The 17,289-nt window shown below is 37.4% G+C and overlaps 2 protein-coding genes across 3 annotated transcripts in view; both read right to left on the bottom strand.

Moving 5' to 3' along the window:
• The window catches only part of LOC149690823 (uncharacterized), a 170,035-nt gene that overhangs the window by 41,421 nt on the left and 111,325 nt on the right, over window positions 1-17,289 (bottom strand). The gene's annotated exons all lie outside the window — the stretch shown is intronic.
• LOC149690831 (uncharacterized) lies at window positions 1,492-10,139 on the bottom strand. 2 transcript variants are annotated; one of them, XM_089870566.1, is made up of 3 exons: window positions 9,656-10,139; window positions 3,673-7,465; window positions 1,492-3,636 (listed from the first exon to the last, which is right to left on the bottom strand). In XM_089870566.1, exons 1-3 carry the CDS (start codon window positions 9,659-9,661, stop codon window positions 1,835-1,837), a joined length of 5,601 nt encoding a protein of 1,866 aa, XP_089726692.1. In that variant the 5' UTR covers window positions 9,662-10,139; the 3' UTR covers window positions 1,492-1,834. The 2 variants fall into 2 exon arrangements, with proteins under 2 accessions (XP_089726692.1, XP_089726691.1); XM_089870565.1 differs by having other exon boundaries at window positions 1,492-7,465.

Below are 17,289 nucleotides of genomic sequence, written 5' to 3'. Positions count from 1 at the left end.
AGCTCAAATCGGTGGAGGCAAAGCCGGTGGCTCATGGCAACAAGGTGGACAAAACGGAGGCGCTAAATCCGGAGGATCATGGAAAGTAGTACCCCAAAATGGTGGCTCTAAAGGAGACACATGGCAACCACCAGCAGCTCAAATTGGAGGTGCCAAGTCAAGTAACTCTTGGCAACAAGGCGGTCAAAACGGTGGCGCTAAAACTGGAGGCTGGCAAGCGGTAGCTCAAAATGGCGGCGGTGTTAAAGCCGGAGGTTGGCAACAAAACGGAGGTGGTAATAATGGTTGGGCAGCTGGGGGAGCCCAAAACGGAGGAGGTTCACCAGGAGCCAGTTGGGGTCAGAACGCGTCACCAGCAGCGGGTTGGGACAACCAATCCAACGGCAAATCTACACCTCAAAACACGTGGCAAGAAGTAACAGCGGGCAAATCAAACCAGGGAGACGGTGGTAACTCATGGTCTGACGCGGGCGCCGGCGATTCTTGGCAAAACCAAAATCAAAACGGTGGATGGGACTCTAACGATGATTCAGGGTCTCAACAGGGTGGTAACCTACCAGCCGCTAGAGTCATCCCCATCTTAATTACGTTACAACCTCATGGTGGTGGTAGTGGTTCAACAGGAGGCAAAAGCAACAGTGTCCCCGCGCAAGAAGGGGCCTGGTAAACAAAAATCATCACTAAAATCAATACGAACTATTACGTCCTTAAAGTATTTTCAAAAATTAATTACAGCACTTGTATTTAAATTATTTGCATAAATGGTATTTGTCTCGTTTTGTAAATTTAAACGATAAAAAAAAACCTAACAAAATATACACAATGTTATTAGAGCTGACGCGTTTATAGAAATTGTTTTTACTTTGTTTATAATAAATCGTATTTTAAATTTTTCAAATCAACTGTTTGAATTAAATGCTTCTGACATTTATAGCTACAGTTTCTATTCATATAAATTAACAATTAGAAAGTTTTGGGTCAGAATACATTTGTATAAAGGTGGTCAATAGGCCAGATTAGCTTTCAGACCTATAACAACTAATAAATAATAAATAAATAAATAAATAAATAAATAAACTTGTTATTAACCTGACGGCAAAAACTAAACCTATGGAACAAGTTGAAATTAAACTCTAAGAATTTCATGTAGATGGCCTAACAGTGCTTACAGGTAAGTATAAAATAATTCGAGTCGTTACGCTTGCATACAGGTAGGTGGTTCAAACCTATCAGAATTTTTCATTAAGCACTCTAAATAGGAAATAAACTGAGTCACAATATAGAATGGGGAAGGAAATGCTTGTTTATCCTCAAGTAATTTAATTTCGGAACTAATTAGTCTAATTAACATTTTACTGATTTTTTCGATTTTTTCTTCCCTTGAATTATTCTCATTATGACATAATTATTCTTAAATTATCTTGCTCTTGCTAAAATAATGTTACCTAATAAATAAGTCCCAATACTGACCTTGACTTTGAAATTGAAATACAACACATTTTTTCAATTTTCATTTATTTTATAAAACGTAAAATAAGTTGATAATACTTCATTGTTTAAACGCAACATTTTTTATAACGTTCAACATATTAGGCTCAACATCTCAGTTAACAAAAAACAAAAACACCGGGGTTTTGTTTAATATTAAAACAATAATTAATTACCGTACATAAAACGGTAAGATGTAATTAATTAACGAGTGACAATTTTAACGATGTAACAAGCAAAAATTTCAATTATTTAAAAATCTTTATTTAAAAGTTCGTGCGGTGAGATGTTTCAACTTTAGTGTCTTTTAAAAATCTTGTAAAAACCGTAGAGACTCTCGGTAATTTTACCAAGATCCTCCGGCTCCCGTTTTTTGTTGAATAACTATAACTGGCACAACCGCTGGATTGGCGTTTTGCGTACCACTGTCGGTACCAGACGTTCTTGAGTCATCGTAAGTTTGATCTACTCCCGTTTGACTTGGTTCCGGACCATACTGAGATTGAGATCCGTAATTACTTTGGCTTGAATCTCCGGTACCACTTGAAGGCTGGTCGGAACCCATGTGTTTAACGAAATAATAGCCATTGTTACCATCGGTATTTACGGCACCAGAAGGTCCCGTGGCAGTTTTGGTTTGTTGATGATGGACAGTAAAAGTGAATTGTCCACCATCTTGGTTGTTGGGGGAATCTCCAGATGGACCTTGTGGACCATCCTGTGAAGGACCATCTTGATTATAGTCAGTATTGCCACTTGGCCCTTCTCCAATTGAATTAGGCCCGGGATTTTTGCCTGGTTTACTTTGGCCAAAGTTTTGAGAGCCACCTGGTGGTGAAAATGGCTCGATTCGACTAATACTGGAAGAACCACTTCCTATAGCACCACCCTGAGTACGGCCAGGATTTGGTCTTCTAATACCAGTGTTGGGTTGACCCTTTTGGTATCCGTCATGAGGGTCTCCACCTGGACCAAAGTCAAAGGTACCCCGTCCGCCTCCATAAGTACGTCTTCCACCTCCTTGCGTGCCTTGTCCAGTACCTTGAGGTGCGGTTCCAGTATCTCCTCTCGGACCCTGGCCAGATCCTGGTCTCGAACCTGGTCCAGTTGTTCTACTGGGACCATAGTTGTTTCTATTCGAACCGGTTTGCCCTTGAGATCCAAATTGGTTAGTTCCTCCTTGACCCGGTCTTCCACCCTGATTGTTTGGGCCAGAAGATCCACTTTGAGTACCACCAAATTGGCCTGAACCAATTGTTCCCGCGCTGCCACCGGGTCCTCTGTAACTTCCACCTTGGGTTTGGCCAGCTCCACCAAAAGTGGAAGTACCACCTTGTGATCCCGAATTTCCAGGTCCGTATGCATTTCTGTCGCTTCCTGGACCTCTGAAACCTCCACCCTGCGTTTGACCAGCTCCCCCAAAAGTGGAAGTACCACCTTGAGATCCCGTATTTCCAGGTCCGTATGCATTTCTGTCGCTTCCTGGACCTCTGAAGCCTCCTCCTTGAGATCCGGTACCCTGTCCTCCGCCTACTTTAGCTTGTTCAAGAGTATTTCCTCCAAATTGACTACCAGTTTGACCACTACCCGTGTTCCCTGGACCATAAGCGTTTCGATCGCTACCCGGGCCTCTAAATGCGCTTCCTTGTTGCCCTCCTTGAGTACCAAAAGTAGACCCATGGGTTTGAGAGTGTCCAGCACCACCCTGTTGGGAACCTGTACCATAACCAGTGCCTCCGATTTTGCCTTGCTCAATTACTGTACGAGTTCCACCAACAGAGCCAAAAGTTGTACCTCCCTGGGTTCCAGTATTACCTGGTCCATAAGCGGTTCTATCACTTCCAGGACCTCTAAAAGTACTTCCAGTTCCTTGTGTTACTTTTCCACCGCCTGCTTGTTGACCAAAAGTGGTTCCGCCGTGAGTTTGGGTATGCGTTTGCCCTCGAGTGCCAAATTGAGTTCCAGAATTATAACCCGAGCCTTGGTTTTGCGATCCTGTGCTTCCGGTACCATGGCTAACTTTAGCGCCACCAGCTTGATGGCCAAAACTAGAAGTACCTCCCTGAGTACCAAAAGTAGAAGTACCGCCTTGAGTTCCAAAGGTTGAAGTACCTCCTCGATTGCCTCCTTGAGTACCAAAAGAAGTACCTCCTCGATTGCCTCCTTGAGTACCAAAAGAAGTACCGCCTTGAGTACCAAAAGTAGCAGTGCCCCCTCGAGTACCGAAAGAAGTTCCGTGTGTTTGAGTATGTCCGGTTCCGCCTTGCTGTGACCCAGTATGTATACCGCTACCCGTTACTTTAGCCTGTTCGAGGATAGAATTTCCAGTTCCTCCAAAGGTCGATCCACCAATTTGACCAGGACCAGAGGTTCCGAAGGTAGAACTGTGTGAATGGCTTTGGAAAGAGGTTGTGGATGTTCGAGTACCACCCACTGGGGCATCTGGGCCAGCCATTGGTTTAAATCCTTGAGTACCAGCTCCTGTGCCTTGACGAGTATAAGATCCTTGGGTATATGAGTAAGTGTTCTTTTGAGTTCCAGTATAGCTACTTTGATCGTGACCTGATATAGAAACTTTGCTGATGTCATATCCTTGACCACCTTGTCCACCTTGACCTGGAGTTCCAGCTAAACCAGAGCCAAAAGAAGTTCCGGTACTTCCAAAAGTCGATCCGGTATTAGCGCCGTAGCCTGTTTGTGGGCCTTGAATTCCAACAGTTGGACCAGCGGGTATTTTAGGCTTAGTGGCTCCAGTATTTGAACCAGTGCTACCAAAGGAAGTAGTATGAGTATGTCCAAAGGTTTGATAGCTTGAACCACCAGTGTGTCCGGTAGTAGATGGACCAGAAACGGCAGGCACTTTAGGTAATCCTGCAGTAGGACCAAAGCCAGTGGACCCAAAAGAACTTCCTGTACTGCCAAAAGTGGAGCCAGTTTGTGCTCCGTATCCAGTTTGTGGTCCTTGGATTCCGGAGCCAGTTGGACCGGCTGGAGTTTTAATTTTGGAACCTCCTATGTTTGTGCCTGTATTACTATGAGTTTGGCCAAAGGTTTGGTAGCTAGAGCCTCCAGTATGACCCTGAGTTTGTCCGGTTGTTGATGGACCAGAAATTGAGGGTAATTGAGGTCTAATTACCGGTACTTGAGGACCACCTGGAGTACGGCTTGGACCTACTCCCGATCCAAAGGAACTTCCACTGTTACCGCCAAACGTTGAGCCGGTGTGAGCGCCGTAACCAGTTTGTGGTCCTTGTATCCCAGCACCACTTGGGCCAGCAGGAATTTTAGGTTTAGTACCTCCGACATGTGACCCAGTGCTAGTGTGAGTATGACCGAAGGTTTGATAGCTTGAGCCACCAGAATGTCCAGTGGGTCCGGTTTGGGTAATAGTGTTACCTAAATCTCCTGTACCTGGGCCACTACCAAAACTAGTTTGAGTCCTTGTAACTCCTGTATTGGTACCATATCGTGTTTGTCCACCGCCAGTTCTCTGTCCTCCCACAGATCCGCTTGTTCCATATTTATTTTGACCTCCTTCAATTCCAAAAGTGGAACCTCCGCTTGTACCATAAGAAGTTTGTCCACCTCCAACACCAGTGCCGGTACTAGTTTGACCTCCTCGAGTACCATAAGAGGTTTGTCCACCTCCAACACCAGCCCCAGTGCTCGTTCCATATTTATTTTGACCTCCTTGAGTTCCAAAAGTGGAACCTCCGCTTGTACCATAAGAAGTTTGTCCGCCTCCAACACCAGTGCCAGTGCTTGTTCCAAATTTAGTTTGCCCTCCTTGAGTTCCAAAAGTGGAACCTCCGCTTGTGCCATAAGAAGTTTGTCCGCCTCCAACACCAGTGCCAGTGCTTGTTCCAAATTTAGTTTGCCCTCCTTGAGTTCCAAAAGTGGAACCTCCACTAGTACCATATGAGGTTTGACCACCTCCAGCCCTGGTACTTGTTCCATATTTATTTTGACCTCCTTGGGTTCCAAAAGTGGAACCTCCGGTTGTACCGTAAGAAGTTTGTCCACCTCCAACACCAGTGCCAGTGCTTGTTCCAAACTTAGTTTTTTGTTGCGTGACTCCTCCACTGCTACCGTAACTTGTTTGACCACCTTGAGCTCCAAACGTAGTGTGACTAGTACCTCCGCTAGTACCATGACTTGTTTGACCAACTTGGGTTCCAAACGTAGTGTGACCGGTACCCCCGCTTGTACCATGACTGGTATGGCCAGCTTGAGTGCCAAAAGTGGACTGTCCAGTACCTCCGCTAGTACCGTGGCTAGTTTGACCGCCTTGAGTTCCAAAAGTAGAGTGCCCAGTGCCACCGCTAGTGTGACCTCCTGCTGTTCCCGCGCCGGTATTAGTTCCGTAAGTATTTCTTTGGCCTCCAGCACCTGAGGTTGTTCCATAACTAGTCTGTCCTCCAGTGATACCATAAGAGGTTTGGCTACCTCCCCCAGTTCTCTGTCCTCCAGCGCCTAGAGTTGATCCAAAACTATTTTGGCCTCCTTGGGTTCCAAAAGATGAACCTCCACTAGTACCATAACTTGTTTGTCCACCTCCAACACCTGCGCCAGTTCCATAACCAGTTCTTTGCCCTCCAACGCCAGGGCCAGTTTGACCTCCTTGGCTTCCAAAATTAGTTTGACCACCACCAACACTTGAGCCGGTGTTTGATCCATAGCCAGTTCTTTGTCCACCAACACCTGTACCAGTTTGACCTCCTTGGCTTCCAAAACTAGTTTGGCCGCCTCCAACACCGGTGTTGCCAGTTTGACCTCCTTGAGTTCCAAAATTTACTCGTTGTGCTCCTCCACCAATACCAGTTCCGGTTCCAATTGCAGCTCCTCCGCCAATACCAGTTCCGGTTCCAATACCAGTTCCAGTTCCAATTCCAATTCCAGCACCACCACCAGGTGCCGTACCAGTTGTAGTACTATAAGATACTTGATTTCTTCCTGGGGCGCCAAATCTCATATGGGATGAGATAAAAGCTTGCGAATTCCTTTGATGATTGGGTCCATAATTTTGACCTTTAAATTGATGACTGCCTGGTCTAGGTCGAGATGGCCCTCCTCCTCTGGGAGCACCAGCTGGTCCAGTTCCGCCAGATGGGCCTCTTGGTACACCAGCGATTGACGACCCTCCAGATGGTCCACCTCCTCTGGGAATACCAGCTGGTCCAGTTCCGCCAGATGGGCCTCTTGGTACACCAGCGATTGACGACCCTCCAGATGGTCCACCTCCTCTGGGAATACCACCTGGACCAGTTCCGCCAGATGGGCCTCTTGGTACACCAGCGATTGACGACCCTCCAGATGGTCCACCTCCTCTGGGAATACCACCTGGACCAGTTCCGCCAGATGGGCCTCTTGGTACACCAGCGATTGAAGACCCTCCAGTTGGGCCAGTTCCAATTGGTCCGACCGGTCGACCTCCAGGGCCCACCGAACCACCAGAAGGTAGGTTATTTCCACCAGGTCCTGGTTGATTACCAGTAGGATATACTTGAGAACCGGACGGACCCGATCCAGGATCGACGGTATAACTTGGTTTTGTTTTACCACCGGGTATCCTTGAGCCAAAGTTTGACGATACGCTAATTTGATAACTTCCTTGATTTTGACCACCGGTAGCTGGACGTACGGGGGCTAAGGGACCCGGTTGTCCCGGTGCTACTTGTCCTTGAACATCGGTAACCCTGCTTCCGTAAGAATCGTAACCTCCTGATCCCGGTCCTTGTGGACCAACTGATCCCGTTGGTCCAATAGGCCTATCATCAACGTATCCATCGTTTCTCGATGGGCCAGTTTGACCACTACCTTGCTGCGGTTGATAACCTCCTTGACTTGGCCTGGCTGGTAAAGATGGATACTTATTGCCACCAACTCCAGCTGGTTTGATTGGCCTCTTAACTCCGTAATTTTCTTCTATCGATAGCCCAATGAAAGTGGCTACGATAATAATCTGGGCCAGTAGAATCTGAAAATAAAATTTTCTTAGAAACTAGTTTCGGAAAAATATAATAATGAAAAATTCCCCTTCTAAAACACAAAATCATTTATTCATCATGTCGGATTAGGTAGATTTAGAAATAGAAAGTTCGTGGCTTTTATAGCGAGGGAGAGAGAGAAAATTGAGAAGAATACAGGATATAAAACCATTTTAAGAATGTCTTAACCGTTAGACGTAAATAGCTTTAAAAATAAACCTCATAACCTCTTTTATAGGTAAGGTAAGAAAACACAAAACCTGATCAATTGGTTTTTCAAAATAAAAAAAAAACTTTTTAAAGGGATAGAGTCATTTGTTTTAGTCAACCAATAAAATTTCAAGTTAATTGGAGACTCTAATAACTGACTGAATACTACCCCTTTAAATAAAATGAAACCTGAATCTATCAAATAAAAAATAAAAACCATTAAATATTAATCACGAATTAACATAAGTCAATTAAGAAAACTTTCTAATTTTTATTTTAAATCAAATTGGGATAAGTGCCAAGTTAATTACGAAAAACGTTTAATGAAGAAGATATTACGGAATTTGAACCGCCTACACTATAGTTGCTTTGATAGATCCTGTTTTATTTATTTATTTATTTAATTTTAATAATATAATAACAGGCGCCAACAAACAATAACGTGACGTTAAGGCTAAAACCTAACAGTAAAATTTAATTCGACTTCAATTTAATAAAGAAAAATGATGTAAGGGATTTCCAAAAAAAATTATATTCTTAAATGCGTGGGATAAAAATAAAAATAACTTGCTTTTTACATTTAACAAAGTTTTGAATATTTTTTGAAAGAGGCATTTAAGTGGTGTTAACTTTAGGCTAAGGAGCATCTTCTAAAAGGTCTAACCGTAGCCTTGAACTCTCATCAAATAAGAAGAGAACAGTCGCGTCAAAATTCTTGATAATGTGTTTCATCGATAAATTTATAAAGGAATTCAAATATATTTTTTAAACTAAATGAATATGGGAAATTCCGTGAAGTTTTCTTTGGTTTATAATTAGAATTTTGAAAAATTCAAACGCCGATTTGAATGGAAAAATTTGCCCTCCCATTTTGGCGTTGGACAATTAACCAAATTTAAATTAGTATATGCCAATCTTTCCAAATTGATTTTTTTACTTTAAAATCCGCAACTTTCCCAACTCTTTTTTTTTAAAAAAACCAAAATTGGATTTTGACGTTAGTAAGTTTCGCCCAGAATTTGACTTTCTTTCGGTCGAAAAGTAAAAAAAAAAATGTGCTTTATGTTTTTTGGGGCTATATTTTTTGTTTTTGGTTTTCTATGAGAACTAAAGGTATTTCATCGAACTTCTAATAATAAAAGGCATGGGTGGGCTTGCAATTATATTTAAAGTTTTAAAGGAAGTTAAAATCTAGACAATAATTTCACGCGCCATTGACTGATTTAAATAAATAAAACGCAAAAACCAATTCCAAGGTCGTTTCATAAATTATTATAGTTAACAAAAGACTTTGGCGATTATTAAATCTGATAGTAACTACACGGAAATTAATTCAAAACTCAATTAATTTAAAATTAGTATTATTTAAACGTAATACATCTCAATTTAATAAAATAAATTAACATTAGGTTTCCCATTCAGTTAAAAAATATTTAAAAATACTAATTTACATAATTCAATTTCCCATAAGACATAAATAAAATCCCACGGTATGGTAATTAGTAATGTATTCAAAAACAGTTTGAAATACAACACCAGCCCATAAATTACTTCTTAACTCGCCAGGGAACCTCACTAGGAAACACGATAACTTAAAAATAAATGTGATAATACATCTGATATAAATTACAAATTTTTCTTTAGAAAGAGAGAGTTAGTTAAAAAAAATTCCCCGAAATGGAAATAATTTAATTTAAATCAAATGAAATTTAAAAACAGAAAATAAGAGATCCTTTCAACTAACAAACCTAACTTAAAAATAAATGAGAAAATCGTCATATATTATCATTCTAGCTATCTATTCACCAATCAATCAATCAATGAAGCTTAAGATATTTAAAAACGTGCAGATAAGCTTCATCTACTCCAAAACCATAAAAGCCACGAAGTTTTTAACAAAATTCGATAGTGTTATTGAGTTGGAACACGATATACTTAAAAAAAAATAAAATAGAAGAACTTTCACTTACTTTCATCTTTGCAAAATTGAAGACGAAATTTCTTCCGTACGGCCAATTAAATTCGGTATCTCCTCTCTCCTATCTTGCTCTTTCTCTCTCTCTCCTCTTGGGATAAGGAAAGATTGTCTTTTAATCCTTATAGAAGCTCGTCTCAGCTTTTTATCATCCGAGAAACCCGAGTATAGCGCGCGCGAACCCGGCTCGAGCGAGTCCAATTTGAGTATGAAGCCAAGATTGTCGAATTCCAGCGTCTTTATAAGTAAAGTGTCCTTCGAAGTACGAACAACTTTCTCGCGAAATCTTCTTCGTTTGGGTAGATAATATTTTTCCAAGACTGATCGACCTCGGTGGGGTCTGGCTCTCGGTGGTGGTGGTGGTTTTCCGCGACTTACAGGCGCTCGAAGTAGGTCACCAGTCGGGTCATCGCGAAGATACCAGTACTACTATCTTACAAATATCTTTATACCTATCCCTTTTTACCGCTAATGTGTCCCCCCCCCTCGCGTTATGGGAGAGTTTTAGTTAATATTATTATTTAGTGAGAGTTTGAAATAGCATTTTACCCTCCCCCGCCTTATTCAACCACTCTCACTCTCCCTCTCCGTTATGTTTTGTAAAGGGGCACGTAAAAGTATCGTAATTTCAACAATTCAAATTTTCTAAGAAATCAAGTTTCTTTTTTAAACGCGTTAATTTAAGCAAGGGAAAAAGTAGAAGCGACACTGGGAACTTCTATTCTTAAGTGTGTAAGGATATGAAACAGGAGAGTATTCCATTTATCATCTTAAAATGGGTAAACCTTCTCGCAAGAAAACACACGTTTTTCCATGTCATATTTCACCCTTCCTAAGGGTGAATTCTATTAAAATAAGCCTAATAACCTTAGGACATGGGAATTATCATAATAAATGATATAAGCTCCTCCCACATCTCTATATATCATAGCTTCACCACAAGAGTTCCCTATTATAAAAATACCTATACATCATTTAAGTATGCCTTTAAAAAGGTAATTTAAATGGTCGGTATAGTTCAGTCCCTGGTTCAGTCTCGCCCATACCTTACTAAGAACAACAGACTGAAAGAATATGGGTAAATGGATTTAAAAAAAAATTATATTTAAAGTTTTAAACTGGTTATTTTGTTTAGTTTCTTTTTTGTTCGGTGGTCTAAGGTCTGTGCAATCCCTTTTCTCTCTTGACTAGAAATGGATGTTAAAAATACACTAAGAATGAAGCCACGCTGAGAACATTTCAGTTCGGAAGACAGATTAATCCGTTACGCCTATAATTTATTTCTGTCAAAATTTAATTCGAGATAGTTTCAGTTTTTCCCCTTTTTTGTTTAGAGATTTAACTTTTTTTGAAACTTATACTTGATATACGAAGTTTCTATTGTTGTGTCTAAAGTTTGGATGGATTTTTAATACATATACCCGTCGGTCTTTGATGTTTATATTTACCTTCCAAGATAAAAACTTAATTACGCGATTAAATTATGAAACTGCGATTGTATCGCGTGTTTGGTATGTTACATTAGTTAGTATTAAAGTGATTTATGTGATAATCGTTCGTAGAAATTCGACGTGTTAAAATTTGTAAGCATACTTGGAATATAGTGTAAAAATAAATAATTTTTTTTTACGATTAGGGAAACTAAAAATAAAAGGGGAAGATCACGACACTACAGCCCCAAATTCCATCCTATAATGTTCTCTGGTACATTAATGTGTTCTTAGTAGCATCATATTAAATTATCAATGGTTAATTAAGCCCTTAATTAAATGCAAACGGTAAGAAGTAGTTCAAATAATAAAAATGAACCAACACTCGCTGTTCTGTTCAAACTTCAAAATCCCCATTTCCTAAAACGATCTAAATTTAGATTTAATTTAAATATTAGGTTTTAATTAATATCCTACATTAGATCATTATTAAAAACGTATATTAAAGTATTAGTTCGACCCTATTTAAATTTTTAAAACATGAATTTACAACGTGGAACATAATTTATTTAAATTTATCTTTTTCCGTAACAGCTAGAGATCCTTTTTCTGCAGAAATTGCAACATACAAGCTTGTAACAAATGTTTTACGGCTCTTCAGGGGGCCCCTTAGTTTTAGTGGAGTTTAGAACTACTGGATAGGTAGCCTAAAAAAGTACTTAAATGAATTGTAAAAATTCCTAGACATGTTTAAAGATAATACCACCAGCGTTATTTTTGGAATGTCTAGGGCCTCTATATTTAAATTAACAAAAATTCATTTAAAACCTTAATTAGCTGAAAAACTTCAAATAAAATAAAAAAATAGGTATCTGGTTTATACAAATACATAACTTTAGATTTTTAAAAAGTATATAATTTAATAATATTAAAGATATCTTAACCGAGTTTCATTCTTTTTATAAGTGGTTGTTAATTAACGTGAAATAAAATATTTTGGGTGAATTTTTCCGTGCCAAAAAATTATCTAAATTTAAGACACCATTATATTATAACGCAATTTAAATTTTTAATTGCAAAAATTAGGAGTTTAATTCTCCGATTATCGTATATAAAGAAATCCAGTTTTAATTGCGAATTTATGTAGTTAATTTGGTTTCAATGTTAATTTTGTTCATCCAAAGTGTATAAATTTTGGTTAAGATTAAAAATAGGCGTAATTATAAACTGGTTAGAAACCCCTATTAAAATAATTTATTAAATTTAAATAAAATTAATGCATTAAAAGTTATCAAAACCGTTTTAAACTAAACACATTTTTGCCATATATTTTAAAAATCTCTATGCATCTTTCGTAATGAAGTAAATTAAATTAATTAATGCCCATCCATTTCTTTAATATCCGACCTTGCAATTAATAATAATGCGTGGCGCAAGGTCAAATATTCAATTAAAAATAAATTGAAAACTTATAAAACGTAATCAAAATTAAATTATATATGAATGACCTATCACAAAGAGATGATAGTGTATAATTTCCCATCCTTTGATTGAGCCGAAATTTATATTTCTTAATTCGATTAGTGATTAATATGTTAATTAGACCCAAGAAATTATCTGTAGCAAAAATTGAAATAAATCGTTAAGCCTAATTTACCATAAAATAATTTTAAAAGAAACTAAACAACCTTGAAGATTGTATACTACTATACATTTTAGAACAAGAAGAAAAAAAAACAACCTCGTTTTTGGATGATTTCAGCGCGATTTGAAATTTTTTCACCACCGAACTATTATGGAAAATGTGTCCGAAAACGTCTTTTAAAGATTCGTAATTTTTGCAAAATGAAACTAGTTACAGCCTGGGGGAGATTTAAGAAATAATAAATGAAACGGGTTGTGAAAAAAAGAAAGAAAGAAAATGAAAAATAATAACGACATCCCAAAGCATGAATGTCTATAGGCTAATAACTTGACCTTTCACCTCGTTATAACCTTCAATGTAATAGCCCAGGCTGCCGGATTTCTCTCAGAAGCTAAGTCATCAAGGGAAAGTGAAATTCTTAAGCCTAATTTTTCAGTTCGCGTGTCTAGAGATAGATATATATCACGTGCTTCACGAATACATTAATATCCCTTAAGCCTTAGCTTCAAACTTGAAATAAACAAAAAAACAGGCTTTAATTGAATGTAAAATTAATAAAAATGTTAATAGACGGGAAACCAATCCCAGATTAAGCCTAAAAAGCGAACCAAACCTAAGCCTAAAACACCTAACCTACGTTAAGCATAAGGCCTAACACACCATGCAGAGGAGGTTCATCTTTCATCTTTCCTTGAAATAATGTACAGGCTTGCGTTATAACAAGGTACAAGTTCCCGAGCTTATAGGTGATTATAAAATGAATAGACGCGATTAAAAAGCCCTTCTGGTTTCTACGCTACACTAGCTTAGAACAGCACCAGGGTAACGCATCATCGAAAACCAAGAGAATCCCGAACAGACAATTGAAATTAGTTTTCTTTCTATATCTTCTAGTTTTGACGATGTAATTTCTTTTTCATTTATCAAAAGATAAAGAAAACAGGAGAACCTATCACCGTCCAAGCAATTAACTTCTTCTCTGAGCCTTTTAAACTGAAAGATCATGACAAGATAACAGTGACGCAACTATACCGTTACGTGTAATAAAGCCAGAAGTCCATAACATGATGAAGATCAAAGATGAATTAGGACCTCCTATTACTAATAGACGTTTATCAAAAGGACTTAAGCAATTTTGAAGAATGGTTGAAGTGCAAAGTGTGACTAACCCAACTTTGTCTAACCAAGGAAAGATTTCAGAGAGTTAATTCAACTTCGTATTACGAACTTCGCATAATCTTGGGCGAATTATAAACGAAAGAATCGGGGATTAAACAATATTTAAACATCATTTTTGATATCGAAAAACAGGTAGAATGATTTCAATGGAAAAACATTTTTCTTTGATTTTCTCTTTTGATATGATTATAATGAGAGGTTGTCAATTGGTAGATCAATCAAACAAGGATTAAAGGTCATAACCCCAAATGCAATTCTATACCTACTATACATACAATATGATTAGAGAGATAAGATTTTATTATTTTGATTGAATTGACCTTAAAATGCACGAGATAATGGGAACAATTCATGGTAGTTTGAAATTTTTCAGTTGTTCATATGATAAAAGAATGGCTTTGATTTGATAGGTTAAATGGTGTTTACATCATATCCGATTAAAGCGTGTTCAAATTGAAACCCACGCTTAATTTTCAATAAATCTTTTGAAGCTTCATTTAAAAATATACTTTGTATCCAGCATAAGGAATTTTGACAAAATATGGTTTCATTTTGAAATCTCTCATACAAAATACCTTTCCATTATTTCCTAATAAATTTTTGAGGGTCATTAGCAATTACTTCCGCAAAAATATTGGTAAATTTCTGAGTCATTCTTAATTCGTATAGACATTCAAAACACTTTCTCTTCAAAGTAATCAAGCAATTAAGTCGTTTAAACGTTTTGCATACGTAATGACATTGAGACTTAAAAACGATTAGAGAAATGACATACTACAGAAGGTAGGTAAGCAGTTGTATCTAAGCCTTTGCGAAAATTTACCATTCATTGGGTTGAGTTTGAGAATATATGGGGGTGATAATTTGCGGAAAAAAATTCCAGTTTCAATGTCAAAATTACGGTTTTCAGCCTAGGATTTTACGTGGTTGGATTGGCATAAAGGTGATTATAGTACTTAACAACTTCAAGAAGAAAGTGGCATCGCTCCGTTTCATATGGAGAGATCAACGTATTCACTACTCCCCCGCTTAGTAATTAAGCCCAAAGCCTAGGCCTTTTTATCAATGGGATCAACTGCTATTTACTAGTTTGCTATCTGCAGTCGTTATTGATGTCATTCTTATTAAAAAGCATGGAAATTTGAAGATACCATCCCATTTTCCCAGGATGCATTTTATCGCACCATATAATTTCATCTTCAAATAAAAGAAAACTAAAACTTTAAACCTTAAACGATCGAAAACGCATTTTCCTTTACAATAACGAAAATTTAAACTAAAAGCATGATAAAAGGGAGAGTGAACGTTCATAATTTCGGCTTAGGATTTAACAGCTAAGCCTAATCTTAAAAACAAGGCTTAAACCGAACTATTACACGCCTCACTATCTAAATGTTTGAAATTTAGGCTTAGCACTTTGTAATCTATCCGTTATTGGCTTATAATTATTTATCATTCAATTCCTAAGCCTTATCTTAGACTAAGGCTTAAACTGGGATTAGGAAATTCGATGGTTTAATTAACTCTTATTTAACTTTCACTCGAGTTTTCACTAGCCCTTCAAAAATTAAAGTACGATCATCATTAAAGCTAGTACACTTGGCAACAACAGACGCCAATTTCTAGTAGTAGGAGGAGAGTTCAAAAACTGAGGCCAAGGCCTAGATCATCTTAGGGGCACGACTTTTAACGGTTTTCTAACGTCACGAAAAACAAATTTTAGGATTTTCATTAAATTTTTCAAAGACGAATCGACAATTTTTCTTTGCACATGCAGCCTAGTCGATTTTAAATTGCTACGTCTGGAATATTTGTTACGATTTTTGTTGTTCCTTTTGTTTGCTTGATTTATAACCCGTTTTATATTAAATATTATAAATATCGTGATAATTTTGAACCGTATATAAAGGGTTAGAAGGTCATAAAAAATTAAAAAAATGTTGATTTATTTTTTTAATAATTTATAATTTAAAATGTTGCCAAAAGAATCACTCTGATCGTGATCGATGTACGAAATTTTATAGACAACCCATTTGGCCATGAGACGCGATTAAAAAGGTTACAGATCTTTCCTTATAATAAAAAATTAGTAAAAAATATTTTCTTTAATTTGGTCTAAACTAAATTACGTTGGTGTGACAATATGGTAACTACGAAATACACCAAAATTTGAAGGGGTATTCGTGGAATTGTCTGGTTTATTATGGTACTTTCAATTTATCTCTAGCTAGTTCTTAACGAAAGTTATTACTATTTAAACATAGGGTTTCGTTAGATATCTAATTATTTTTGGTAATGAAGTTTGGAATGCGTTATGGATATATGCACCTAATTACGTTCAAATTATAATCTACCATGTTTACATTAACTATTAAGGCCCCATTAAATTAAGCCTAAATTTAATTTCAGAGCAGAATTCGTAATTGAAAAAAATCTTCCTTGGTTTATTGAACCATTAACTTTGATATCAGTAATTTACTTTGGTATATAGTTTTGGTCTAACAAGCTTTACAAAAAAAAAACTTTAATACCTATTATAATAGGTCTATAAATTGCCCATAAATAGGCAATTTCAATTCAATTCACGTGCCGTTTCATTTCCGCCTATCCACTTAAGTGAAATGTAAAAACATCTCGTGATATGTTGGCATATGTTAAATTTACAATAAAAATACCCTATTCTAAAAAATAAAAAACCTACATTGAAATTAAGAGCTCACTTAAAATCCAATTACTTTTCGTACAGTTCAAAGTTCTTTTAGTTTCCACTTCAGTTCAATACCGGTATTAAACCAAAAAAATAACCTATTATTTAACTACGTCAATTACTACTTAACAATAGACTTAATATTATAACAAGGATTTTGTTTAAATTTATTTCTGGGGATAGTTTAAATTTCCCTTACGTCATAGACGGGTACCGTACAAATTAAGGATGGTCGAGACCGTCATTGGGCGTATCTTCTTCAACCCGGTCCCTTTAGAGGATGGGTATTTCCCGCCAAATTAAAAAAAAAAAAAAAAACAAATTAAAAATTCAAGGTTCAAATTTCAAGACGTGTTCCGTTCCATAGGTATAAAATCTAGCTTAACTTACAACAATAAAATTCTTTATACCTGGTATACTATACCGGGTTTTTAACTTAAGTTGCTACCCGAAGGTTAAATTTAAACATTACTAATGTATTAGGATGCCAATTCAGCCCGCATTCCACTACAGAATCAAATTAAACCCGAAGTATTTCCTTATAAATCGAATGAAAATACATATAATCTAGTAAGGGCACTCCATGTTATCCTTTCATATGGTTTAATAGATTCAAAGCCAGTTAGATGCCATAACTATTTTTGACCTACCACGTCGAAAGGTTAAAT

The sequence above is a fragment of the Phalangium opilio genome, unplaced genomic scaffold (genome assembly GCF_054372755.1).
Source record: "Phalangium opilio isolate 3A_F unplaced genomic scaffold, DU_Popi_V2 ptg000031l_1, whole genome shotgun sequence".
NCBI classification, from domain to species: Eukaryota; Metazoa; Arthropoda; class Arachnida; order Opiliones; family Phalangiidae; genus Phalangium; species Phalangium opilio.
The sequence above is the reverse complement of the archived record's forward strand: the minus strand, read 5'-3'. Positions and strand labels throughout refer to the sequence as shown.